This window comes from Ochotona princeps, chromosome 12, assembly GCF_030435755.1.
Source record: "Ochotona princeps isolate mOchPri1 chromosome 12, mOchPri1.hap1, whole genome shotgun sequence".
Lineage (NCBI taxonomy): Eukaryota > Metazoa > Chordata > Mammalia > Lagomorpha > Ochotonidae > Ochotona > Ochotona princeps.
Genome location: NC_080843.1, coordinates 67,550,323 through 67,577,107, shown reverse-complemented (window position 1 = coordinate 67,577,107; position 26,785 = coordinate 67,550,323). Strand labels below are relative to the sequence as shown.

The 26,785-nt window shown below is 49.9% G+C and overlaps 1 protein-coding gene across 1 annotated transcript in view; it reads right to left on the bottom strand.

Annotated features, from left to right (window-relative positions):
* LATS2 (large tumor suppressor kinase 2) overlaps nucleotides 1-26,785 on the bottom strand; it is a 58,523-nt gene that overhangs the window by 20,466 nt on the left and 11,272 nt on the right. Inside the window, exon 2 of the mRNA XM_058670985.1 lies at nucleotides 22,835-23,366. Within this exon, the coding sequence (XP_058526968.1) occupies nucleotides 22,835-23,158 (324 nt within the window). The 5' untranslated portion in view covers nucleotides 23,159-23,366. The remainder of the gene's footprint in view (nucleotides 1-22,834; nucleotides 23,367-26,785) is intronic.

The following is a 26,785-nucleotide window of genomic DNA, read 5'->3' as shown; positions in this document are numbered from 1 at the left end:
AGCAGGAGCCCAAGCATTTGGGCCATGTTCCGGAAATGGAGCAGCCAAGACTCGAACTGGTGCCTGTATGGGACGTTGGCACTGCAGGAAGCAGTTTAACCCATGATGTCACAGCACTGGACCCCCGTAGTTGTTTCTTTTAAGCTGGTCTCTGTACCCACAAGCGGCAGAGTAAAGACAAAAAAACTATACTTTGCAGCTCCTCAGGTCTAGCCGCACATTCTCTAAGAAGCAATATTCTCAATTGTATGCTACCACTAGGACACTTTGCCTTGGCGCTGGAATTTCAAAAATCTATTGGGGTTCTTTGCTGATGCTGGAAGGTATGGGGGTTAGCAGAGTTCCAAAAAGGGTGAGAATGAGGCACTTTTCTACTTTTTGTAGTCAAGGGTTTCATTCTTCAGTTAAGAAGTTTTCTTATTAAAAAAAAAGAAGTTTTCTTGGCAAAATTTTCTATCTACCGTTGATCCTATCTTATAATTATTTTTCTTGGAAAATGCTTCTTATGGGGCCTGGCGTGATAGCCTAGTGCTAAATGCTCGCCTTGCATCCGTTGGGATTCCATATGGGCACTATTTGTGTCCTGGCTGCCCCACTTCCCATCCAGCTCCCTGCTTGTAGCCTGGGAAAGCAGTCGAGGACGACCCAAAGCCTTGGGACCCTGCATCCGCGTGGGAGACCAGGAAGGAGCTCTTGGTTCCTGGCTTCAGATCGGCGCAGCTCTGACCTTTGCAGCCATTTTGAGAATGAGCCAGCAGATGAAAGATCTTTCTCTCTGTGTATCTGCCTTTTTAGGAAAAAAGAGGGAAAATGGTCTTTACGGCTCAACTGATCATCAATAAATTCAGTATAAGTTTTTGATAGTCTCTTTTTCTCTTTAAGGAAACTGGCAGACAGGATGATGGAATGCCCAGTGAAGAGCCAGGTCTTGGTGAGGCTACTTATCCGCATCCTGCCCGCCCATCACCGTGTAGCCACTCTTCAAAACTGGGAAAGCTGACGCTAAAATGGATGTGCGATTTAGCCCCACTTAAAAAACACCACGGGTAGGATGCTAGGGGATGGGAGGAGAGGCTCAGTGTTTTTATTACAACACAACTAGCCCAGGTTGTTCATTACCCTAACTTCCCAAGTCAATGACTTTCTGGTCTCAGCCATAATACTGCACTCATTCAGAACCGTGACCTAACAAGCCAACAGTGTGCTGTTGTGGGTACTGGCAATGCAGCAGGAACCTGGCACGATCCCTACTCGGGGGATTCCAGGGCACAGTATGTTCCTGCACACCAGGGCTGGGGAACCTTTTTCCTGCCAGTGGCCATTTCAATATTTATTATCAACTTAATAGACCCACTGAATTCTGAGTCCCCCGAGGTAGCCCTGGCAGGGCCTGACCAGATGATTTCAGGAGCTTGTGGGCTGGGCTTTCCCCACTCCTGTGCCACAGCAAAACCCGTCAGAGCTGACGAACACACCCAGTAAAACGCTGCAGAACACAAAAAGCGGGCAGAAGTGGGAGTATGGTGCAGTGGTTACGGCACCACTTGGGATCTCACAGCCCATGCTGGCGTGTGCAGGTTCAAGTCCTGGTTCTGCACCTGATCCCCACTTCCTTTTAGTGCACAACCCAGGAAGCAGCAGGGGATGGCTCTAGAACTTGGATTTTAGGCCATTCACAAGGCAGGATGAATTGAGTTCCTCATTCATGGCTTTGGCCTGGCCCAGTCCTGACTATTGTCGGCATCAGGGAGAGAACAAATATGGAAGGCAGGGCCCGGCGCGATAGCATAGCAGTTAAAGTTCTGGCCTTGAACGCACCGGTTCTAATCCAGGCAGCCCCTCTTCCTATACAGCTCTCTGCTTGTGGCCTGGGAAAGCAGTCAAGGACGGCCCAAAGCCTTGGGACCCTGCACCCACATGGGAGACCTGGAAGAGGCTCCTGACTCCTGGCTTTGGATTGGCTCAGCTCCAGCCATTGCGGCCACTTGGGGAGTGAACCATTGGATGGAAGATCTTCCTCTCTGTCTCTCCTCCTCTCTGTATATCTGACTTCCCAATAAAAATCAATAAATCTTTTTTTATTAAATATGGAAGGCAACCTGTCCTTTTGCCTTTAAAAAAGCAACATAAAAATACTAGTGGTATTTGTACACGTAAACAAGCGATGAAATTGAAGGAAAAATAAACGAAGTGACCCAGTCATGACAACCGTCACAGAAGATGGGGCAGGTTAAGCCACTGCGTGGGATGGCCCCATTCCCCAGGAGTGCCAGTTAGCACGGAAGGCGTCCCAGAAGGCAGGGAGCAGACAGTGACACGAGTGCCACCCATGTGGGAGACGCAGATTCAGTGTTGGGCTCCTGACTCTTGGACCACTTCTGCCCACTGTGGGCATTAAGGAGTGACCCGGAGAAAGGGAGAGGGGTCTCTTGCCCTCTCTTCATTTCAAGTAGTTGAAAAACAAACAAATAATACAGCTATCAAAGGAAAAGACAAACCTGGAAGAAATCTAAGAAGTGAAAAAGATCTGCCAAAAAAATTACAAAATATCGACAAAATTAACTTAAGAAACACAAACAAAACAAACAAACAAACAAAAAAATGCAAAAACTAGTCCCAGGTTCACGGACTGGAAGAATTAACAGTTTTTTTTTTTTTTTTTTAAGATTTATTTATTTTCATTACTAAGATATACAGAGGAGGAGAGACAGAGAGGAAGATCTTCCATCCGATGGTTCACTCCCCAAGTGACCGCAACGGCCGGTGCTGTACCGATCCGAAGCCAGGAACCAGGAACATCTTCTGGGTCTCCCACGCGGGTGTACAGGGTCCCAAGGCTTTGGGCCGTCCTCAACTGCTTTCCCAGGCCACAAGCAGGGAGCTGGATGGGAAATGGAGCTGCCGGGATTAGAACTGGTGCCCATATGGGATCCCGGTGCATTGAAGGCGAGGACTTTAGCTGCTAGGCCACGTCGCCAGGTCCCAAGAATTAACGTTGTTAAAATGTCCATATTCCCCCCTAAATGACTTACAGATTCAGTTCAATAAAGATCAGTGGCACCATTCACAGAGATAGAAAAAGCAATCCTCACATTCAAATGGAACCACAAAACACCATGAACAGTCAAACTAATCTTCAACAAAATAAAAAAGGCTGAAACTGTGACATTACCTGTTTGCAAATCCTGCTACAGAACTGCGGTCACCAAAAGTACCGGCTTGGCATAGTCCCGGCACATCTAGCTTCCCCACCGCAAAATTTGTTTTTTAAGATTTATTTTTATTTGAAAGGCAGAGATAGGGAGGTCTTCCGTTCACTCCTCAAATGGCCGCAGAACAGCCAGAGTTGAGTTAATTTCAAGCCAGGCGCTTTCTCCGGGTCTCCAGAGTGGGTGCAGGGACCCAGGACTTTGAGTCACCCTCTGCTTTCCCAGGCCATAAGCAGGGAGGCTGGCTGGGAAGTGGAGCAGCTGGGACACGCACCAGCACCCATAAGGGATCCTGGCATTTACGAGGTGGAGGATCAGCATGCTATGTCACTGGGCTGGCCCCTTGTTTCTGCTTTTTTTTTTTTTTAATTTAAGGTATACCAAAAATACATATTGGTAAAAGAATCCCTTGAATAAATGGTGCTAGCTGAAAGGCATCGTGGAGGGCAGTGTAGTGGGTCCCCCAAAGTGAAAAACAGATGGCTGGGAGTTCAGATGCCCTCATCCTGCAGGGCAGTGATTGGACTCAACCCCTGGCTCCCGGATCCCACTTCCTGCTAACTTAGACTCCCTGTCCCTCCACCCCCATGGGAGACCAGGACTGAGTCCCCAGCTCCTAGCTTCAGGACACTTCCAGCCCCAGGCACTGTGAACATTCCAGGAGTGAATCCGTGGATGGGAGTGCGTGCACACACACTTTCAGCTTCTGACATAACTATTTTCTTAAGACCCTAAACACAGAACTACTATATGATGCAACGATTTCACTACTGGCTCTTCAAAGGAAAGGAAATCAGTCTATTAAGGAGTGATGGATACTCCCACATTTAATGCATAATAATGAAGACAGGGAGCCATCATTTATGAGTGAATATATAAAGAAAATGCGGTGCACAAACACTGAAACATTATTCAACTACAAAAATAGTGAAATCCTGTCATCCATGGCAATAGCAATGGGAATGGAGGCATTACATTGGATGAACTCTACCAGTTGGATTTCCCTGTCTAGTGGGGAGGACTAGCGGTCCCAGAAGGCTGGAGGAAAGAGATGTCGTGTTCCAACGCACAGTGAGACGACGGGTTCACAACATTAACACATGTTACACAAAGAACTAGCGGGAAGGAGCTCCAAGATGCCCAGCTCGAACAGCCAACGCTAAGAGCCCCGTGTGCTCTGTACCCTTCCTGATCACGGTGTGGCCCTGCAGGCCTGGTCAGGACCATCAGCTAGAGCGGAGTGACATGGAGCTACTGCTTTCCGGAGTGCCACACGCCCTCACTGGAGTTAGGGAGTGTGGGCTGGAACAGCATTCCGGGGCCCTGCCTACTCTTCCCATTTCTCCAACTGTGACAAACGTACTTGTGGGAATACTAATTACCATATTTTACAAAACTGAAATTTAGTGTTTGCTAATTTCGAAGCCCACAGGAACAGTTTCATTTTCTCTAAACAAGATCCAAGAGGGGGAGTTGAGGTGATGGCAGACAGCTGGAAGGCCACACCCTAAATGGCTGTATGTGGTTGCCAGTCCTGCCTGCTTAAAGGCCCTAACGGAGTTCCATTTTTCTGACTTCCTTCTGTGTTTAAGATGCAGTATTTGCTTTACTTACTCTGAAATAGCCTTTTCCTAACTCTCCCATCAAATTTGCATAGATCAGGGCCTGGCGGGGCAGCCTAGCGGCTAAAGTCTTCACCTTGCATGCCTGGGCTCCCACATGGGCACTGGTTCTTATCCCGGCAGCTCCACTTTCCTTCCAGCTCCCTGCTTATGATCTGGAAAAGCAGTTGAGGACGGCCCAAAGCCTTGGGATCCTGTGCCTGCGTGGAAGACCCAGAGGAGCTTCCTCGCTCCTGGCTTTGGATCGGCTCAGCTCTGGTTGTTGTGGCTACTTGGGGAGTGAATCAGTGGATGAAGATCTTTCTCTCTGTCTCTCCTTCATTCTGCAAATCTGATTTTCCACTAAAAACAAATAATAAAATCTAAAAAAAAAAAAACTTGTATAGATCATTTAAAAATGAAACAAGGCAGGTGAGGTTAAAGTGCCAAAATAATTAAGAAAACAAACAGAAGAAAAATTATTCTGAGAAAAGAAAAATAGGTGAGGGCTGGTACTGCGGCACGGTGTGTAAAGCTGCCACCTGCAGTGCCTGCATCCCATATGGGCACCAGTTCAAGACCTGGCTGCTCCACTTGCAGTCCAGCTCCCTGCTAATGAGCTTGGGAAAGCAGTGGGAGACGGTGCAAGTCCTTGGATCCTTGCACCCATATGGGAGACTCTGCACAAACTCCTGACCCCTGGCTTTTGCCTGGTCCAACTCTGGCTATTGTGCCCATCTGGTGAGTAAACTTGTAGATGGAAGGTTATCTTTCACTCTGTCTTTCAAATAAATCAATAAAGTCCTTAAGAGAACTAAAAACAAAACGAAACAGCCAGCTGCTGGCTGACGCACATCCAGAGAGGCACAGGTGGTGGTCGAGGTAGCTGGGCCTCTGCCACCTATGTGGGAGACCTGGATGACGTCCCAGGCTCCCAGCTTCTGCCTAGACCAGGTCCAGTGGCTACGCGGTGAAGCAGCCGATGGCAGATCTCTATTTTTCTTTGTGTCTCTGTCTTCCAAATGGGTCACCCACAGGCTAGGAAGGAGGGGCACCCCCAAATCAAGTGGCCTTCCTCATTGTTCTCCCACAGACAAGGAGTCATTCAGGGTGGTTATTCCAGCAGGCCAAAGGCACTCTGGGAACCAGGTTCCAGCGCTAAACCACATCACCCAAAGAAAGCAGTAATGCAGTCCGCCTAAGCCAACCCAAAAAAGCCGGTCTTTGCTACCATCACAACTTGGCTTAGCTCAATGGGGTAGTACAGCCTACCCTTTGCTGAGAAACTGCTCTGAATGAGGTGTTTTTGCACGAGTTGATAATACCTGATAATACTTTTTAGTAAATCTCCCACCCGGGGGGGGCTTCAGGGTGACTGACATCTATGGGCAGTGTGAAAGGCCCAGGGATGTGGGCGACGCGGGAGCCTGGCACTGCGGCACTGCAGCCTGGCGCCATCTGCTTCTGCAGCCAGCCCTGCCGCCACTGGCCTTAAAGGCTGATTTCAGCAATAAAAATAAACATCATGGGGCTGAGGAATACGATACCTTTAAAAAAAAAAAAAAAAAGAATGTTTGTTGAGTGGTAAGTTTGCAGAGTCACTCAAATGAAAATTCCTTTCTCAGAAATTCACAAATAACACATGCCATTCTTTTCTCCAGCTGTGACGATCAGGACTATTCTCAGAGCCTGTCAGTGATGACAGCAAGTTAATTTGGGAAATGGGTGGGGACAACATACTGAGGGCTGGTGCTTCAGCCCTGACTGCAAGCCTCAAGGGGGTGGATCGGGTCCAGGGCACTTCCCGTCACAGGGCCCCCTGCAGGGACTAGCATGGGGGCCTGCAGAACTGACTGCTATCTAACCCAGATGAAGGCCTCCTCTCAGGTGCAAAGACACGGTGTTCTGGGTACAACTGCGCAATCTCCTTGCCCAACAATAGAGCACGTTAAATAAGCCAGATTGCACATTCTTTCAGCCTGGCTGTGCAAGGCTCCTGCCCACTCCGGTGGGCACTGAGACAGACTGTCCCGTTTCTGCCATGATCCCACCCTGGAAGAAGCCCCGTGTCAGGAATACAAGCAGAAACAGTACTCTCACAGGGACCCGACACCTGACTCACTGGCGGCACGACTGCCAAGATGCACGATCAGAAACATCCCCACGTCAGGAAGAAGAGCTAACACAGCTGACAGACATCCGTATGTACCCTTGCCACCTCACTGAACTAGCAGAATACCTCGACTTCCTCAACAGGAACTGTGGCACAGCATGTAAGCTGCTGCCTCAGAGGAGAGCACATTGTGCAAGATCCACGGCCACGTACCTGCTCTCTGCCCTCAGAGTAAATACAGCACCACATTGCGAATGCAGAAACCCTCATTCATCCCCCAGTCGCCACGCTCCAGAGGAAACCACCACATGATGGAGAACTCCGTCGCCACGTGCCTTTCTCCCAGCTGTTTAAGCAATCCGAAGCATCACAGTGGTGACAAACCATTAGCCAGGCCCTTGCCGGTGGTCGGCACTTGAGTGGCAGCAGGTGTGATGGAGTGGGACACGTGGTGGCCACCGTCCCTGTCTGTGGTTGGGCGTCAGGATTCCCTGCAGTGTTCTCAGACCACCCACCTGGTAAGCTCATCCATGCCACGGTCTGCCTCTGCAGCCTGATCAGACACGAGCCTTCCGGGTCTCCTGCCAGGTGGCCCCTCTGCCAGCAGGCATGCTACTGGAAGCTCCATCCCCCGTGAGCCTCTAAGGCCTGTGGGCCACAATAACCACTCTCCTCGCAAGCAGTTCACCTCAGGGATTTGGCAGAGCTCTATGAATCTGGAGACACCTTGTCAATTTCACTGGGATGGTTAAGTTTGGCGAGAAATGCCATTGTGACATCTAACCCACGCACATAACACTTCTCCATTTATTTCACATCTCTGATTTGTTCAGCAATGCCTTTGTAGTTTTCACAATACAGATCTTGGACATGCTTTATGAAACTCATCCCTAAGTACGTCGTATTCCTGAATGCTTTTAGAGCTGACACCACATTAAAAATTTCAGATCCAAGCATTCCTTGCTAGTTTACAGAGAAACTACTGACTTTTGCATCTGTACCTTGTGTTCTGTGGGCTGTGTTCAATCAACATGGAAAATTACCAGTTCTGGAATTTTTCTTTTTAACAGATTTCATGAAAGAAAAAAAAAAAGGCAGCCTCTGCCTTTTCCGATCGGTATCCTTTTTCCCCCTTCCTGCTGCTGTCCCGAGGACCGCCGACTGAAGGGAGGCATGGGCACTGCCCTTCGCTACCAGCTTTTAGCGGGAGGGTGATCGGTGTTTCACACTAGTAATTGAGGCAAGCTGTGAATTTTCCCGGAAGTCCGTCAGCAGCCTGAACAAGCAATCCTTCATTCCTACTCCGGTGAGAACCTGGTGTGAGTGGCTGCTGGATCCTGTGACCTGCACCTCCGTCTATGGAGATGACGAAATGGCGCTCCTCTTCTGCTTACACGTTGGGTGACGTGGATTTCCTAACGTTAATCCAACTCTGTAAGTCTGGATAAATCCTATCTGGCGCTAATGCACTGTCTTCGTTAATATTTTGGTAAAAATGCCTGCATTGGCAAAAGATTGAAATATTGGCCCGCGGTTTTTCTCTTCCCTTCATGACTTTGCCACTCTCACGGAGTGAGTCTCCCATCATTTTCTGACAGAGCCTGCAAGGACTACTGTTACTGTCTCCTTAATTATTTGAAAGAACTCACCGAGGAAGCATTGAGCCTGTACTTTTCTTTGTAGGAGAATTTTAATCACTGATTTCATTTATTAAATAGAGTGGGCTTCCCAAGTTTTCTTTATTTCTCCCTGTGTTGATTTTGTTACTTTTGTCTTTCAACAAATCGATTCACTTTCTCTAAGTGCTTATACTGGATAACCCATTATTGGTTAATGAGTTCCCTTACAATTATCAGGGTTCAAATGCTTTCCCTTCATTTACTCCTGAAATTCATCATGCGTGTCTCTGTGATGTTTTCATATGTCTCCTTTTTTTTCGTCCGTCTATTTTGTAAAGTTTATTTGGAGGCTTATGATTTTATCCTTTTTTTAAAAGATGTATTTATTTTTATTGGAAAGACACATTTATAAAGAGGAGACACAGAGAAAGATCTTCCATCTGCCGGTCACTTCCCAAATTGCTGCAAAGGCTGGCGCTGACCTGATCCAAAGCCAGGAGCTTCCAGGTCTCCCACGCAGGTGCAGGTCCCAAGGCTTTGGGCCATCCTTGACTGCTTTCCCAGGCCACAAGCGGGGAGCTGGATGGGAAGTGGAGCTGCCAGGATTAGAACCAGTGCCCATATGGGATCTAAATGGTTGCAAGGGGAGGATTAGCCTGTCAGACCATCACACCTGCCCCATAAATTCTTTCTTTCTTTCAAAAAAAAAATATATTTGAACTTTCTCTATTGCTGGTCTGTCAGTGTTTATGTTTTTTTTTATTAACTCCTTTCTCTGACTCACTCTGGGTTTAAATTAACCAGTTTTATTTTTCCAGTTTCCCAAGGGAGGAGTGGAGATGACTGAGATGACTGATTTTAAAGGTTTCTATTCTAAAATGGATGCCTGCAGCCTGAGGAACTACACTGTGGTCTTCCGTTGGGGGCAGGGACCAAAATATGTGTGCCACTCTCCACGGCTCCCTGAGTACATCCCAGTAGGAAGCAGCAGCAGAAGCAGAGGTGGGACTCCCCCCAAGGCATTCTGACACGGCATGTGGCCGTCTTAGGTGAGCATTCTCCACCGTGCCAAACTCCAGTGGCTCACTTGCCAAATGCTGCAACAACCAGGGCTGGGTCAGGCCAAATCAGTCAATGACACTCATTCCTGGTTGCTAAGTGGGTGGTATGGACCCAAGTATTAGCACCATCACTGCTGCCTTCCTGAACATCCGTGAGCAGAGAGCTTGACGGGAGTAGAGCCGGGACTCAAAGCAGGCATTCTGATTATGGGATGTGAGTGTGACAAACACCTACACCCTGAACTCTGGGCTTCATCTGGCGCCTGGTGTGAGGATTGCAAGGGTTAATCCTCCCATCATGCACCAGGATCCCATATAGGCACCAGTTTATGTCCTAGCTGCTCCATTTCCCATCCAGTTCCCTGCTTGTGGCCTGAGAAAGCAGGAGAGGTTGCCCAAAGCCTTGGGAACCTGTACCCGTGTGGGAGAACTGGAGGAGGCTCCTGGCTCCTGGTTTCAGGGCAGCACCGGCTGTTGCAGCCATTTGGGGAGTGAACCAACGAACAGAAAATCTCTCCGTCTCTCTCTCCGTAAATCTGATCTGGCTTTCCCATAAAAATAAATAAATCTTAAAAAAAAAAAAAAAAAAAGAAAGAAAACCTATCTTGAGTTTACTCTTGCTTCTGTAGCTACTTGCTACAGTGTGACCTTAGGCTGTTTAACTCCCAAAATTAATTCAAATGAAACAATTACATGAAGGGCTCAAGGTGGCCACAGGGGTGGACGCAGAGTGTGGGGCTGTCGTGAGTAAACTATAACCGACCGTGGGAGCATATGCCAGGTGGGGTGACGGCCTGACAAACTCCGGTGGGGGCGTAAGTCATTGGCTTGGTGGCCGACTGGGGCTTCTTTCCCTCAGCTCCAACCTGAAACAGCAAAGCAGAGGGAAACCATTTGGCACAGAGGCAGGAAAGGAAGGTGACAGACACAGGCAGTCTCCTAGAGCCTCGTCTCTGTCACCTGGAGGCGGACGGCTAGCAGAGTCCGGTTTGTTCCACTCTGCTGGGCACAGGCTTGAGCCACCTACATGCCAAATGTCACTGCCTTTACAGTGGCTTTGTGCTGAACAACTGTTGTTCTAAGCCAAATGAAAACTACATTGACAGATGACTTGCTGGCTGGGGAACTTCTAACAGCTTTTACCTGTGTATAAATCACCTTTCTTTGTATCACATAATTCTACCAACCCTCCTACCAAGAATTCTTCCAACACCACTACTAGCCATATATGTATTGGAACCACAAGGCACACAGATCCAACGAGCGTCAGCACATCTCCCTGTGGGCTCCATGGGGAGCACGCTGGGGGCACCAGGCCTGGCAAGACGACGGTCGTAACAAGTAAGAGATGCCAGCGTGTCCTGATCCTGGCTCTCTGGCCACTTTACACTTTTCACTTGGCAGGTTCTTTCTGGTCTGCGGGACAGGAGTAGCTGTTCCAAGCATCAGGTGAGGTATCTGGAGCCTCAGTGGGTACGTCCTTTGCCCATGGTGACACAGCCAGGATGGTACCTGATTCTGCTGTGGTTTCCTAACCAGACCCAGCTGCTCTTTGTTCCTCCCCAGTAGAGCCCCATCCACCTGGCTAAAGGACACATGTGCAAGGCTGGGTCTGGGGGACCAGGACCAACCACTGAGGGACATGGAAGGTCCCTCGCCGAGAGCCCAGGACTTCTCACCTGCAACATACACCTGCCTGGTGTAGGTGAGCTTGGAAGCCACTTGCCAAGGATGGCAGAGCAGAAGGTGGCACCACGGGATCACCCTGCCAGTCACATCCTGCAGCCCTGTGGCCATGAGCCTCTGGGCCTGGGGCCCTGCTTCTCAGTCAGGGCAGTGTAGCCATCCCTCCCTATCCCAGGACCGCTCGCCACATCCACAGGTTCAAACCCTGAGGTAGCGTGGCGTCCTCTAGCATTCCCACACTGGTGGCACAGCTGTCCCTCAGTATGCCTGAATCCCGTAAGGGTGACCCTGGCTTGGGTCCTGGATACTCCGCTTCCAATCCAGCCACCTGCTAATGGGAAAAGAGCAGGGGAGGACCCCGGATCTCTGGCCTCTGGGCAGGAGACCTGTCTCTGTCATGGGTATTTGGGGGACTGAAAAAAGGGGTGGAAACGGTCCGTGCTTCTCTACTACTTCCTTTCAAATCAAATAAAAATTTAAAAATATTGTAAAAAGAATATCTCTTTAAAATTCAAATTGTTCCACTAACAAATCAATTATAACAAGTTACAAACTGGGAAAGAATACTTACGAAGCATATTTGCTCTTCAAATATACTAGCAGGAAAATAAGGATATATAATATAGACAACCCTAATACATAAAAATTTCCTGGTAAATGTATTTGCTTTATACTTGAGAATTATGAACTTTCAGTAACTCATTTTTTTTCAAGATGTATTTATTTTTATTCGAAAGTCAGAATACAGAGAGAAGGAGAGACAGAGAGGAAGATCTTTTGTCCATTGATTTACTCGGCAATCAGCTGCAGCAGTTGAAACTGAGCCAATCTGAAACCAGGAGCCAGGAGCCTCTTCCGGGTCTCCTCTATGGGTGCAGGGTCCCAAGGCTTTGATCTGTCCTCGACTGCTTTCCCAGGCCACAAACAGGGAGCTGGATGGGAAGCAGGGCCACTGGGATTAGAACTGGCACCCATATGGGATCCCGGTGTGTTCAAGGTGAGGACTTTAGCCGCTAGGCTACTGTGCCGGGCCCAGTAACTGAATTTTAATAGTAACCTAGAGAGAAGCTGGGCTGTGACTAGGATAATGGATGTGGCTTTTAAAAAAATTTTTGATGCGTCTGAAACGCGTAAGAGCTCTATTTAAAGTAGTTCTAAAGGAGATGACTGTTACATGACATTTGAAAAATTCAATTTCCTTGCAGGGTTTTTGTTTGTTTTCTCTTTTCTTGCCTTCTCTTTACATCCAAAAGTGGTTTGGCAAACATGACAGCATTTGAACAGGAAACAAACACCCCAGCCCTGGAACTTGAGGCATCCTCCAGGCCCCTCTCTGCCAAGCAAAGCTGGGGCTGGGACCTGCCCACCACCCCAGGACTGTTCCCTGTGGCCTCTAGGTGAGCGGTGCTTGTCTCCGGCACCTTCCAAATCACGGCACCACCCGCGCTGCCCTCCGTGGTAAAGTGATGAGGATGGTTGACATGGAGGCCGGAGCCCCGTGCTCTCTGCGGGTTCAGGCCCAACGCCTCTTTCTGCTGACCCCGGCTTCCTTCACACCGCCTCCTTCTGCCCACGGTGGGCCCGCTGCCCTGCTCATGGGTCTGAGGCTGCCAGCTCTCTTATAAATCCAGCCACGTCGTCGGTGGCCGAGGAGGCAGCACACGTCCCTCAGAGGCCACTGGCAGGAGAGTGGGTCTGGTTGCTGACACAGGAACCTGCACAGCCACCCCCAGTTCCTTCTTCCCACAGCAGCGCACTCTGACACGTCCAAACTGGACCCCCCAGGGTGGGCTGGCCACACACACGGTGCTGCCACGAGAGTGGACCAGCGACAACAATTTCAATGATACGGATATTCTCACGCACGTAACACTAAACAAAACAAGGTGTCAAACGGCCCACGCTGGATTTGGAAAAGGTGAAAGCAAGCCACGTGAACGTGAATTTGTGACGCTGGAAGTCAGGTAACTGGCCACTCTTGTCTGACACGGGGGCAGAATGTCTCTGTATTCTCTGTTGTGTACTTTCTGGAAATTTCTACTGCTTGGAGACTTTGAATCATTCTGTATGCAATATTTTTCTTTTTCCTTTTTTTTAACTTATATAAGAACAGATTTCCTGTATTCATATATACAATTCTAAGCTGTTAATGACACTTCCCACCTTCCTTCCTCTTGTAATTTCTGCGATAATACTTTCAAACTACTTTCGAACGGCAGACTTACTCCTCCAATTAAAGAATTCAACAAACAAAAAGACCAGAATTCTGCAGAAGTTCAGGCAAGGACTATAAACAGTACTCCCCAAACGCCAGTTCCATTACATACATTACACTTTTCTCGTACTTTATATATTAGCTCCCACACCATCACCACACCTGCCGCTTTGACTAAGAATACGAAAGAAACAAAACAGCTTTTGTTGGTTTTGGTGGTATGGGTTGCAGTCATGGTATTCCACAGTTTAGAACTGGTGGGAGACGCTGTTGCCCTGCTGTGATCAGCAATTTAACAATCAATGACAACCTAGGCGTTCAGATGCCTGAGTCCCATGTTAACACCTCCATCTGGCTCCCAACTCCTCCTTCCTCTTGGGCTGGCTGTTCCTGAAACACTGGCAGCCCGCATGGGTGCCGGTTCCTGTCCCAACCTCTCCACTTCCAATCCAGTTCCCTGATAATGCACCAGAGAACAGCAACAGAATCCTGTCCCCCACTAGGTCCCAGAAGAAACTTCTGGCTCTCATGGACCAGCCTTGGCCGTTACAGCCATGGGGGGAAGTGAACCAGTGAATGGAAGATCTTTTTCTTTTTTCCTCCTAAACAAATCTGCTTCTAAAAAGCAACTCGACAATACAGATACAGGTACTGTTCAGGCTGCTAACTCTATCTACTTTTAAATTTTATTTTAAGGAAATCACAAATATCCATCATGATTTATATAAGATGCTCATCTTTAATCCATTTTTTTTAAAATTAAAGATCTAGGTGAAAGGCAGTATTATAGAGGGAAAGGAAGAAAGTGAAATTCCCAAACAGCCGGTGTCCAGGGCTGGGCCAGGCAGAAGCCAGGAGCTGGAATTCCTGAGGACTAGGTCCACCTGCCACTGCTTTCCTGGGTTAGCAACAAGGAGCTGCATTGCAAGCAGAGCCACAGGGACCCCAACGGCGACCACACGGGCTGCTGGCACTGCGGGCAGTGGCTTAACTTGTACCACAACACATTGTTATTAATTCTTTATAATAATTTATGGAACATTTACTTCAACAATGGAATATGATGCAGGTATTAAAAATCATGCTTTTTGGGCCCAGTGTGGTGGCCTAGCGGCTGAAGTCTCACCATGAACATGCTGGGATCCCATATGGCTACCGGTTCTAATCCCAGCAGCCCAGCTTCCCATCCAGCTCCCTGCTTGTGGCCTGGGAAATGGTCAAGGATGGCCCAAAGCCTTGGGACCCACGTGGGAGACCTAAAGAAGGCTCCTAGCTCCTGGCTTCGGATGGGCTCAGCTCCAGCTACCGCAGCCACTTGGGGAGTGAATCAGTGTATGGAAGATCTTCCTCTCTGTCTCTTCTCCTCTCTTTATATCTGACTTTCGAATAAAAATAAAATAAATCTTAAAAAAAAATCATGCTTTTTAAAAAGAACTTAATGGAATTACCATGTTTATGATGAAACGTGTGTTCATTCGTCATTTATCAGGTGTTTTCCAGAGCTTGTACCATTCTGGACCCACAGGGATTCATAGGGCTTCAACTCAGGTCCAGCGCTGTAGCCTAGTGGCTAAAGTTCTCGTCTTGCATGTGCTGGAATCCCATATCGACGCCGGTTCTAATCCTGGCAGCCCTGCTTCCCATTCAGCTCCCTGGGAAAGTGGCCGAGGATGGCCCAAAGCCTTGGGATCCTGCACCCACATGGGAAACCCAGAAAAGGCTCCTGGCATCTGGTTTTAGACTGGCTCATCTCCGGCTGTTGCAGCCACTTGGTGAGTGAACCAACGGACAGAAGATCTTCTCTGTTTCTCTTCTCTGTATATTTGACTTTCCAATAAAAATAAAATAAATATTAAGAAACAAAACAAAAACAAAACCAGATAGGCAACTAAGCACTTGGCAACAAGCTGTGATTAAGGCCAGGAGGGAGAATCAGGGTCATGAGAGAGCAGCACCTGGACTGAGGCTGGGGGAGTGGAGAAGGTGCCTCCTGCATCCTGAGCCCCGAGACTCCCGGGAGTGGGAGTCGGGCAGCACTGGAGGCCTCGGCCAACCCTGCCCTGCCACTCCAGAGCAACGGGAGTGGTTTCTAGAAGGGAAATGACAGTACCTTCCCTTTTTGAATGTGGAGGAAAGGTTGGGGAGAAGGGAGGAGCTGGGAGGGGTGGGTGGACGGGAGACACTGCAGCAGTGGAGGGAAGGGAGAGGCAGAGGCGCTTCCGGAGAGAACTGAGAAATCAGGGTGGCCATGTGTGACATGCTGGAGAGCTGGACACATGCAGGGTGGCCATGTGTGACATGCCGGAGAGCTGGACACATGCAGGGTGGCCGTGTGTGACATGCTGGAGAGCTGGACACAGACAGGGTGGCCGTGTGTGACGTGCCGGAGAGCTGGACACATGCAGGGTGGCCATGTGTGACGTGCGGGAGAGCTGGACACAGGCAGGGTGGCCGTGTGTGACATGCGGGAGCCGGATATGGGCAGGGTGGCCGTGTGTGACATGCGGGAGAGCCGGACACAGGCAGGGTGGCCGTGTGTGACGTGCGGGAGCTGGACACATGCAGGGTGGCCGTGTGTGACGTGCGGGAGCTGGACACATGCAGGGTGGCCGTGTGTGACGTGCGGGAGCTGGACACATGCAGGGTGGCCGTGTGTGACGTGCGGGAGCTGGACACATGCAGGGTGGCCGTGTGTGACGTGCGGGAGCTGGACACAGGCAGGGTGTGCGCTAAGCTTCGAATCGGCCATAAGAAACAGGTGTGCACACTGTGCTATTGACACAAAATGGTGGTAAATGTCACAGAGCACGGCTTAACAGTCATATGATCAATAGTTACGCGAATAGAATATATTTTTTAAAACTAGAAAAGAGTTAGCCCTTTATACTAAATCATTACCCTGAATTTGTACTGCAATGTTAGCAGTAGTCATAACAAACTAACAGAATTAGCAGCCACGGAGACGCAGACGCTGGGCGCCATATGTGAGTCGCTGCTTGGGTCCACAATAGGAGTAAATCAGTGGATGGCAGACCTTCTTCTCTGTATCATCCCTCTCTCTGCCTTTCCAATAAAATGGAAATTAAAAATTAAAGATAAAACATTTTTAAAGAGCAGTCTGGCACAACAGCTCAACGGCTAAACCCTCATTTTGCAAGCTCCAGGATCCCATATGGGCACCGGTTTGTGCCCCAGCTGCTTCAGTTCCCATCCAGCTCCCTGCTTGTGGCCTGGGAAGGCAGTCGAGGACGCCCCAATGCATTGGGACCCTGCACCCATGGAGGAGACCCAGAAGAAGCTCCTGGCTCCTGATTTCGGATCTGCTCAGCTCTGACTATTGCAGCCATTTGGGGAGTGAGCCAATGGATGGAAGATCTTTCTTTCTGTTTCTGTTTCTCTTTCTCTTCATAAATCTGACTTTCCCATACAAAAGATACATAAATCTTTCGGAAAAAAACCTAATGTTAAGGATATTCTTTCAAAAGGTGTATAGTTCACCTCTTAGTGGGGCCAAAATTTAATCTGAACACATTAAAAAAAAAAAAAAAAAAAAAAGAGGGAAAAGACCAGGAACTGCTACGCCCAAGGCCATTGTGTAACCACTTCCTGTGACATACTGACATTCCTGCACTGAGTGCTTCTTTCTTCCTTCTCAGCCCGAGCACAACGGAGAAACCGGCAAGGGAGAAAGGGGCCTCCACTGGCTAAAGAAGCTTATGGCAAGGAAGGGATTCCAAGGTGGGTCCCTGTCGCCCGGCCGTTGGCAGGTGCAGGTACTGCTCCAGGCCTTTGCCTGTCCTTCGGGATGACACAAATGGCACAGCACCCCCCTCCCCGCAGTAGCCTAGTGGATGAAGTCCTCACCTTGAACGCTCCGGGATCCCATATTGGTGCCAACTCTAATCCCGGACGCCCCCTTCCCATCCAGCTCCCTGCCTGTGGCCTGGGAAAGCAGTCCAGAACGGCCCAAAGTCTTGGGGCCCTGCACCCGTGTGGGAGACCCGGCTTAGCTCCAGCCATTGCAGCCATTTGGGAAGTGAATCAGCAGACAGATCTTCCTCTATGTCTATCTGACTTTGCAATAAAAATAAAATACATCTTTTTTGAAAAAGAAAAACAAATGGCACAGGGAAAAGCTGCCTTCCTGTTGGGTGACTGTTCCAAGGTCGGCTGACTGAGGTGAAGGTGTCTGCCCAGGCTGGTGGTGCTTGAGCAAACGTTAACTGCTGTGCTGCCCCCGGGAACCAGCCTCCAGCCGCACCACACAGCCTCTGCCTCCGAAGCCCCAGGAGATGGAAAGAAAGTTGAGAGGAACCGCCCGTGTGCATCCCATTTGAGTGCAAGCGTGGTGGCCACTGGAATCCAGAGGAAGAGGGGGCAGTATTATCTACCAACAAGACCAGGTTGAGACAGCCCCTAAATGACTGAGTGGGAGGCCGTGCTGCGCACTAATTTTAGGGCAGGGGGAGATTCAATGACCAGCAGGACTCATTCCCCCGGCTAAGCACCAAGCAGGAGCCGGAAGGCAGAGCCACCTGGAGGGAATGTGGGAGCCGGAAGGGCTGGCCCTGTGTCCAGGGAAAGCGGCTGGAGACAAACCCGTGTCCAGATGAACACAATGGGAACTGCAGGAAGTCACCAAGACAGTGGCAAGGATGGGAGCAGAACTTAAAAGGCACAGGCAGGCAGTCCTTCTGCAGGGAGACGAGCCAAGCTGGGACTCCAGGGGACCACTGTCAGGGCACCCCAGAGCCCCTTCCCAGCCCTGCTACTCACCCTGTCAGCCCCTCAGGCAGGTGCGGGGGGGGGGGGTGGCCTGCTGGGCCCTCCCTTCCCCAGGGTGCCATCTCCTCTGAGATAGTGCGGTGGCTGCTCGAATCCTTCGGGATGGTTTTGAGGAAGACTGCATGTGCCACAGGCTCAGATGTTGCCAACACTGGCCCGCACTCCCAAGGGACACCCAAGCACACCTCCTTGGCAGTGCTACACAAACAACAGGCTTGACGGGTGGACAAACTAGTACTCGCTGAGGCTTGAGGAGGCGAAGAATACACTCCCTCTCTTCAGCCAGGACTCCCTGGACTGATCTGCTGCTGTGACCATGCATTCTCAGGAAGCCTGGGTCACAGCCCGACTGTGGACCGTTCTGCTGCTGAACTGGGTGAAACAAGATGAGTCTGCTGGCATTTCTTCCTTCTCTGGTTCCACGGAAGCTTTAACTCCCATGCGATGGAAGAAAGTAGGAAGGGCTGCATCAGGAAAACTACAGCTGATACAGGAACCGGAGGCCAGGGAAGGGAAATGTCTCTGGGCCCCCAGCAGATCAGACGGCAACCCCGATCAAGGTCAGGACACAGGCTGCCCGCAGAGAGGACAAGCATTTGCCAGTTTCTCGGAGAAGTGGCAATGCCTCACAGTGGTTAGGCCAGCCAGGAGGAACTGGGGTCACCCTGTCTGTGCCAACCAAACACCCCCCAAGCTGCAGAAAAGTACACTGTCTGCAAAGTCGCACTGGATTGGGCCCGGCACAGCAGCCTAGCAGCTAAGGTCCTCGCCTTGCACGCACCAGGATCCCATACGGGCCCCGGTTCCAATTCCGGCAGCCCGACTTCCCATCCAGCTTCCTGCTTGTGGTCTGGGAAAGCAGTCGAGGATGGCCCAAAGCCTTGGGACCCTGCACCTGCAAGGGAGACCCGGAAGGGGCTCCAGGCTCCTGGCTTCGGATTGGCTCAGCTCCAGCTGTTGCGGTCACTTGGGGAGTGAATCATCGGACGGAAGATCTTCCTCTGTCTCTCCTCCTCTCTGTATATCTGACTTTCAAATAAAAAATTAAAAATACATTTTAAAAAAAATACCACACCGGACCAAGAATAACCAACAAGGCTGTCCACTGTATCCCCAGGTCATCCTTTTGCTAATTACAATATCATTATCATTAAAATACCATGGCTGACACCCCTCCTTTTATTTTGTTCCTGATGCCATAACACTTCTGATATTTCCAATAAAGGACAAGGAAATGAGTGGGCTCAGATCCTGACCTAAGCCCCATTTGGGATGAGTTTCCTAATAAACCCCACCGCAGGTGCTACTATTTATACCTCCAGGTGACAGAACAGGGCATTCCTAAGCCGGACGGAGGGCAGCTCCCACAGTATGCCCTGCCGCCGCGGTGCACACAGCCAGACGCCACTCCTCTGCGACCTTTCTCTTGTGGTGTAAGCATCCACGCACAGCCTGGATGCAGAGCTCGGATCACACCTGCCAGAAGCCCCTCACCTGAGGACGCACACAGCAGGACTCAGCGCTCCGCTTCACCCAGCAGCCCTGGGTCTGCACAGCAGTGCTCCACCCGTCAGCCCACCACAACTCAACAAGGGGGTCCCCCATAGCAGCCCCAAGGCAAATTCTAGTCTGCAAGCTTTTTTTTTTTCCTTGAAAAAAAAAAAGGGGACGAGGGGGCATGGTAATATGGTTATTGGAAACCAAAAGACTAAAGTAAATATGGAAGTAAACTTTTTATGAGATAAAAGCTAAATTTAAATGGTTACTATGTCAGTAAGCATCTAATGCCCCAAAACATGTTGAGAACGAGAAGCTTCTTATTTTTCCAACTCCTTAAGGCCTAGCTATAAAGAACAGTTCTTTGCTTATGAAATACTTACTTCTTTTTAAATATAAGATCATGTTCTATGTCTTCAGCAATCTGACATATACATCATGTGATCACAAAGAAAATAAACTTCTCTTAAGGTCTCACTTTCACCAGAAATTTCCACTTAAAATATTTTAATTAAGTACATTCCTCGGGGGCTGGTGCATGTTAAGCCTCCACTGTGACATCCGCAGCCCACGTGGACATCAGCCAAAGTTCCGTTGCTGCGCGTCTGGTCCAGCTCCCTGGGAAAGCAGCAGCAGATGGCCCAACTCCAGCCTGTGGCCATTAGGGGAACGAACCAGCAATTCAAGCAAAAATAAATCTTTTTTAAAATTCCCAAATATGCTAGCTATACAGCTACGCTTAATAGTTGAAAATTCACTGAGTTGATTGCTTGGGGATCATGTATTTTTAAAATTGTATATGTATATATAAATGCTATATTATTATATTAAATTTATATATTAAATTTATAAATATTCTAAAATTTATATATATTAAATTATATATATTCAGAATATATAGATATAGATATATATTCAGGATAGATATAGATATATATTCAGAGGAACAGAAAGCTCCTGTCTCCCGGTTCGTTTCTCACATGCCTGCAGAAGTTGGGGTTGGGCCATAACTTAGTCAAAATGCCCCCAGTGCAGGTGACAGAAATCCGGTTAGTTCTGCTGTACCACTGCCTCCCAGCGTCTGCACTGGCAAGAAGCCAGAGTGGGAGCCAAAGCAAGGACTCACCCTCGGGCACGCTGACACAGGACGCAGGCATGCCAACTGGCATCTTCACTGCTGGGCCCAAAACCCACCCCCTCCTACTTAAAATCTTTAAGTGTAGATTTTACTGTAATGAAACATCTCAACAAAAAGATCTGTTTACAAACACTCAGATATTTAAGAAGTGGTGTTCTGAGCAAAATGAAAAAAGAAGTACACAAGTGTGTGTACACACAACAAATAAAGTTGCATATCAACACATGCACCTCAGACCGTGGAACAGCGGGGCATTTCCTGCCATTCTGATGAAAATAGGGTTAGACAGCACCGAGGCTGCAAATACACGGCAGGTCTGCCCCTCGATGAAAGGCAACACAGGGAGGACAAAGGGGAGATGCAACGACAGGATTCCCTTCACCTGTTCGCGGGGAACCGAACTACCTGCTCTCTGACACTCCAGGGGGACCACTCAGCTTTTCCCCCTCACATTATTGGAGTCTCTGAATCCCCACAGTGACTTTCCTGATGATGTGTTGACAGCAAACGCACCTTTTATCCACACCAGAAGCCTGAGTTGGAGGGCTGGGGTGAGGGGCTGTTGTGAGTTATACAGTACCACCATCCACCAAAAGACAGAACCATTTCCAGAGCATGACACGTGGACCCGGAGCTGTCTCTGCTAGCAATCAGCCCGCATGCAACAGTGATGGGGGCTTCTGCTTGATTGTGTCGAAAACTGCATCATTTTCAATGCGCTGTCACACATTAAAATCCACTGGATCAGGGATTGCTTGCCTGACTGTTCCTTCTTCTCACAGCAAAAACATAAAAGCAAGGAACACGGGTTCGGGGTCTCTCTTGGCTGTGACTTACAGGAGCTCTCCAGTCCTTTTTCCTGCACCTGCCTCTGCAGTCACACCTAAGGAGGTTCCCCTAGGCCCGCCCCGCCCTGCCCTTGGCATCTCCGAGATGTGCCTGTAGGGCGGTGGTCAGGGGTGTGCTCACAGTGGACACGCCTTGCGGCTCCTGCCTCATGATCCTGCACTCCAGCCAACAGCGCCTGCAGCACACACCGGAAGCCCCGGCCCAGTGCGAGCGGTCCGAGCACACACCGGAAGCCCCGGCCCAGTGCGAGCGGTCGGAGCAGCCTGCTCAGCCACATCAGCTCCCCCGTAAAACGCACAGCCCTAACCTGCAGAAAGAGGACTGAGCTGTCCTTGGCAAACAAGAGATGACCTCATTAGCCTTTTCCTGTGACAGAACCCACTGATTTCTAAAGAACTCACCGTGTTCACCCCAACCAGACGTGCTCTAAGCATAAAATCTAATTTTTGTGAGGCAGCAGGAAGACTCAGCTTATTTCCACTTCACACAACCTGTGAGTTTTTGAGATGTTTTTTTCTAAACCATCTCACCATGCAATCACATCTTTACTGGGCTGGCGCCTCTGGGCCTTAGCTGATGCCTTCCGGGAGCTGAACTGCTGAGAGGGGCATCCCGAAGTCGAGTCACAGGTATCAACGGTGCGACCCCCCAATGTGCCCTTTACCCCTAAGCAGTGGGAAACCAGCTTGTGCTGCCACCATTCTGGTGGTTTCTTAGGATTTTTAAAAACATTTCCTGTAACAGCATACACTATTTTCTTTTGAAAATAGGAGTAAACAGTCAGCGAATAGCCAAGGCATGTCAATGAAACCTTCCCCTTCAACCAGGTTAAACAAAATCAAACAAAACAACAACAGAACGAAAACAAACGAAAAACACACACATGCCGGTCTCTTCTTCACGGCAACTCAGAAAGCCCCAAAGGAAGCCCAGGGAAAGAGCGACGTGCGGATGCCCTTTGTCATGCGCACAACAGGATGGGGGCTCCCAGGGAGTTCCACACGTCTGGATCTCGCCTGAAACGCAAAAGCAGAGAGCAGAGCGTGCAGGTGTGCACCCACCTGGTCACAGCCGGCGCTGACCAGCTCCTGTAGCATCTGCCGGTTCACTTCCGCTGCCGCGGGGGTGCCCGACTCGTTGGCAAAGGGCAGCAGGGAATACCTGATCTCCCGCAGTGCTTTCTGATAAGGTCCGAACTTGGGGGTGGCTCTCTGCTGCTGCTGCCTGGCAGCATCCTTGCCCCCCAGGGTGGCATCACCGTTGGGTCCCACGGGCAGCCCCTGAGAGCAAGGCTTGGGCGGCTGCTTCAGGCCCTCGCGGATTTCTTGCAGTCGCTGCCGGCCATTTCCAGAATAGGTCGTGGCAGGAAAAGTCTTTGGCCTCATGGTTAGTCCAGTTTCCTTTTACCATAAATATAATCTTCTTCAGGTGTTTTGTTATTTTAAAAAATAGTAATAAAAAAAAAGCTGTCAACAGTATCAGTCAGTTGTAAACATATTTTTTCAAGAGAACTTCCTTTTGGAAAGTTTTCTTTCCTTCAATTTTTTGTAGTTCCCAGAGAGAACCCAAGTTTCATAGAGTCTTCATGACTCCCTGGAAGAGAAACAGATGAGAAAAGGGTGACCATCTGTGGCTGTCACAGCACGTCAAGGTTCCTTTTTGGAAATGGACCCTGACCTTGGCATCATTCAGACAGACAGCAAAGAGCCGACGCGTCCCAGTCAGGCCCACGGGGCCCCTGCCGTCTGCTCACAGCACCTGGGTCATCCAGGCTGTCCCGCCACTGATTTGTAGGTTGTAACACAGACAACTTCTATCAAGGACAAGAGTAGCACTCACCAGGGACAGCGTGATATGCTTTCATTTTGAAATCTACGCCTGGAGTGTTGAGGGCTAAATGTTCTAACCAGCACTCCTGGCTCTCCAGCTTGTCCCTGCCACCAATGAACCCCCTGTTCTCGTCCAGCCTCTGCACCCACGTCAGGCCGGCGTCGGTCCGTACCTCTGCAAACTTCTTACGAAACCCTCCCAGGCTCCCTCAGAGCTGCCAGAGACCATGTCACATCGAAGGTATCCTACATTGCAACTGAAAGCGGTTTCCAGCAAGATAAAAACATCTTTCTTGCCAAAATGAAAACAAATGTGGCAGGGGTCTCACAAGAGCCTGTGCCTGGCGTCTCCATCATCACCATGACCACATTCACACAGGTGGCTCTGCCACTTCAAACCAGAATCTAGGACTGCTAATCCTTGAGGTGTTGGTCTGCAGGTGGCTGGGGCTTCTGGGGCTGTGGTTTTGGGCTCTTCATCTGACTTGATCCTTCTGTAAGCGTTTCTAAGTTCCGTGTTCACTTTAAACAACCTGTGTTAACACTTAAAATACACATACATAAATGGCACCCATCCAACCCCAAAAGGAGCCCAACAGCTCCTTCCTGCTGGCGGCAGCTTCCCTTTTGTTTGAAGCAAATTTCAGGGAGGGCTTTCCAGGCCACTGACCAGGGCCTGCCTCTTCAGCTCCTGGACCTGCACCTGTGCTCAGGGGACTGCCTGGAGGCTGGCCCTGCGTCCTGACAACGCGGCACTCTCTTCTCTCATTTGTGGCCGAGATGCATGACACGCAGCCTGTCCCGCCTGCCAGCGTCACCTGGTGGTGAGCAGCAAGCATGCTGTCCCTAAGGAAGGTCAGCTGGGGGCATTCGCTAGTCCAAGGTTCCACACGACGGGTGAGCAGATAGGCCACGAGCCAGCCAAACCTCCCGCCATCACCTCTGCCTCTCAGTCCAGATCCCCACGTGGCGTCATCAGCTCCTGGGACCCTTCCTCTCCCTCCGCCCACAGACATGTGTCACCTCCCAGTGTTACACTGTCCTTCAGGCCACCCTGCAGACAACCCCTGCAGAGGAGTCCGGCCAGCTCACTTCTGCACATGCTGCCAGCTGGGGTCCCTGCTCCCCACCAAGACCTGTGCAGCTCCAGGGGTTGGCCCCTGCCTCAGCGTCCAGGTGGTGTGAGGAGCCTGCAGCCTTCTGCCTTCTCTGCTCCCCTCGCCCTACTGCCCCTTGGCCTCCCCATGCCAGGATTTCAATTCTCCGGTTCCAAGCTAGTATGTATTTTCTGCCTTCTTCTCCCACATTTTTACGCTCCCCTCCCGCCCCCGCTTTGGGTCTCTCTTCCTCACCCTCACCTTGTACTCTGGCTGCAGGTGGAATACTGTTCATCTTGTCTCAGTGCCTGAACCCCGGCAGACCCTTCACACATGCTATAAGCAAACAGCAGTGCACGGGGTGTAGCAGTGGACGGCCAGGGAGGGATACCCTCTGCCCAGGAGGCACCTGCCTGCTCACTGGCAAGCCCCTGGTGTGAAGGGCTGTGGAGGTAGTCTAGTTTTCAAAGAAACTCCAGGGCATGAAAGCTTGGAGACAGGCGTGTGTGTGAACTCCTGCAAGCAAAGGAAACAGTGGTTCTGCCTCTTCCTAGCCCATGGAGAGACTCTGGGACGCTCCGTCATTTTCTTTACTTGAATGTGAACTTAGGTTGTAGAAAGTTAGGCATTTTAAAACAGACGTTCGAACCACAAATTCGCTGAAAGTGAGTGTGGTTGCAAGACGCCCCGTTTTACAGCAATTAGGCGGGGCCCAGGGCTTCTGGGCCACGGCCAGTGCAGGCTTTAGGGAGGCTCTGCCGTCACAGGGCTGGCTCACGGCTCTCTGGCTGGGCAGACTCACGTTTCCGTGACCTCAATCTATCCCGTGTGGCCTGTTGCAGGCGGGATTTGAAGCTGAGACAGCTATTTAGCCTGATTCCTACCTTTTTTTTTTTTTTTTAATTGGAAAGTCAGATTTACAGAGAGACAGAGAGGAAGATCTTCTCTCAACTGATGATTCACTCCTCAAGCGGCCACAATAGTTGGAGCTGTGCCAATCTGAAGCCAGGAGCCTTTTCCAGGTCTCTCACGCGGGTGCAAGGTCCCAAGGCTTTGGGCCGTCCTCGACTGCTTTCCCAGGCCACAAATAGGGAGCTGGATGGGAAGGAAGCAGGGCCGCCAGGATACGAACAGGCAGCCATTTGGGATCCTGGTGTGTGCAAGGCGAGGACTTTAACCACTAGGCTACTGCACCAGGCCCCAAGTTTTACCTTCTAAATGGAATCTCCTCTCAGTAGCACTGAGACTTGGCACAATTAAAACTCTAGGATTGGGTCCGGCACGGTAGCCTAAATGGAAGACCTTCCTCTCTGTCTCTCCTCTCTGCATACCTGACTTTCCAATAAAAATAAATAAAATCCTTTTAAAAAATCTAGGATTCTGCCCCCATCTATTCCCATCTAACAAAAGAATAGTCTTTTAAATGTTATTCCTTAGTAGTTACTGTTATTGATGGTTATGAAATACACCCCATGGGAACACGTTTATATACAACTCTTTACACAGGATCTATCAGACGAATACTAGGTGTTATTTTTCCCCACAAGAAAACATCTGCAAATCACGGTCCCATCCACAGTCTTACAGGGATTTCAGGTTTCTTTCATTTATTTCAAAGGCAGAGTTACGGAGAGATTATCCATTTACTGTCTCGCTCTCCAAATGGCCACAACGGCTGGGGCTGGGACAGCTCCAAGGCAGGGGCTTGAAACTCCATCTGGATTTCCCACATGGGCACAGCTGCTCAAACACGTGCGCCCTCTTCTGCAGCTCTCCCAGGCACACTGACAGGGAGCGGGAGCCCAAGCAGAGCAGCTGGGATGGGCAAAGGCATTCTGAGAGATGCCAGCACCCCAGGCTATGGGTGAACTTGATGAACCACAGTGCAAGACCCACAATAAAAGCTTACAGAAGTTGTAAGTCCTGGCCCTCTGGCCCTCTTCCTTTTTTTTTTTTTTTTTTTTAAGATTTATTTCCACACAGGTGCAGGGTCCCAAAGCTTTGGGCCGTCCTCGACTGCTTTCCCAGGCCACAAGCAGGGAGCTGGATGGGAAGTGGAGCAGGGCCGGGATTAGAACCAGTGCCC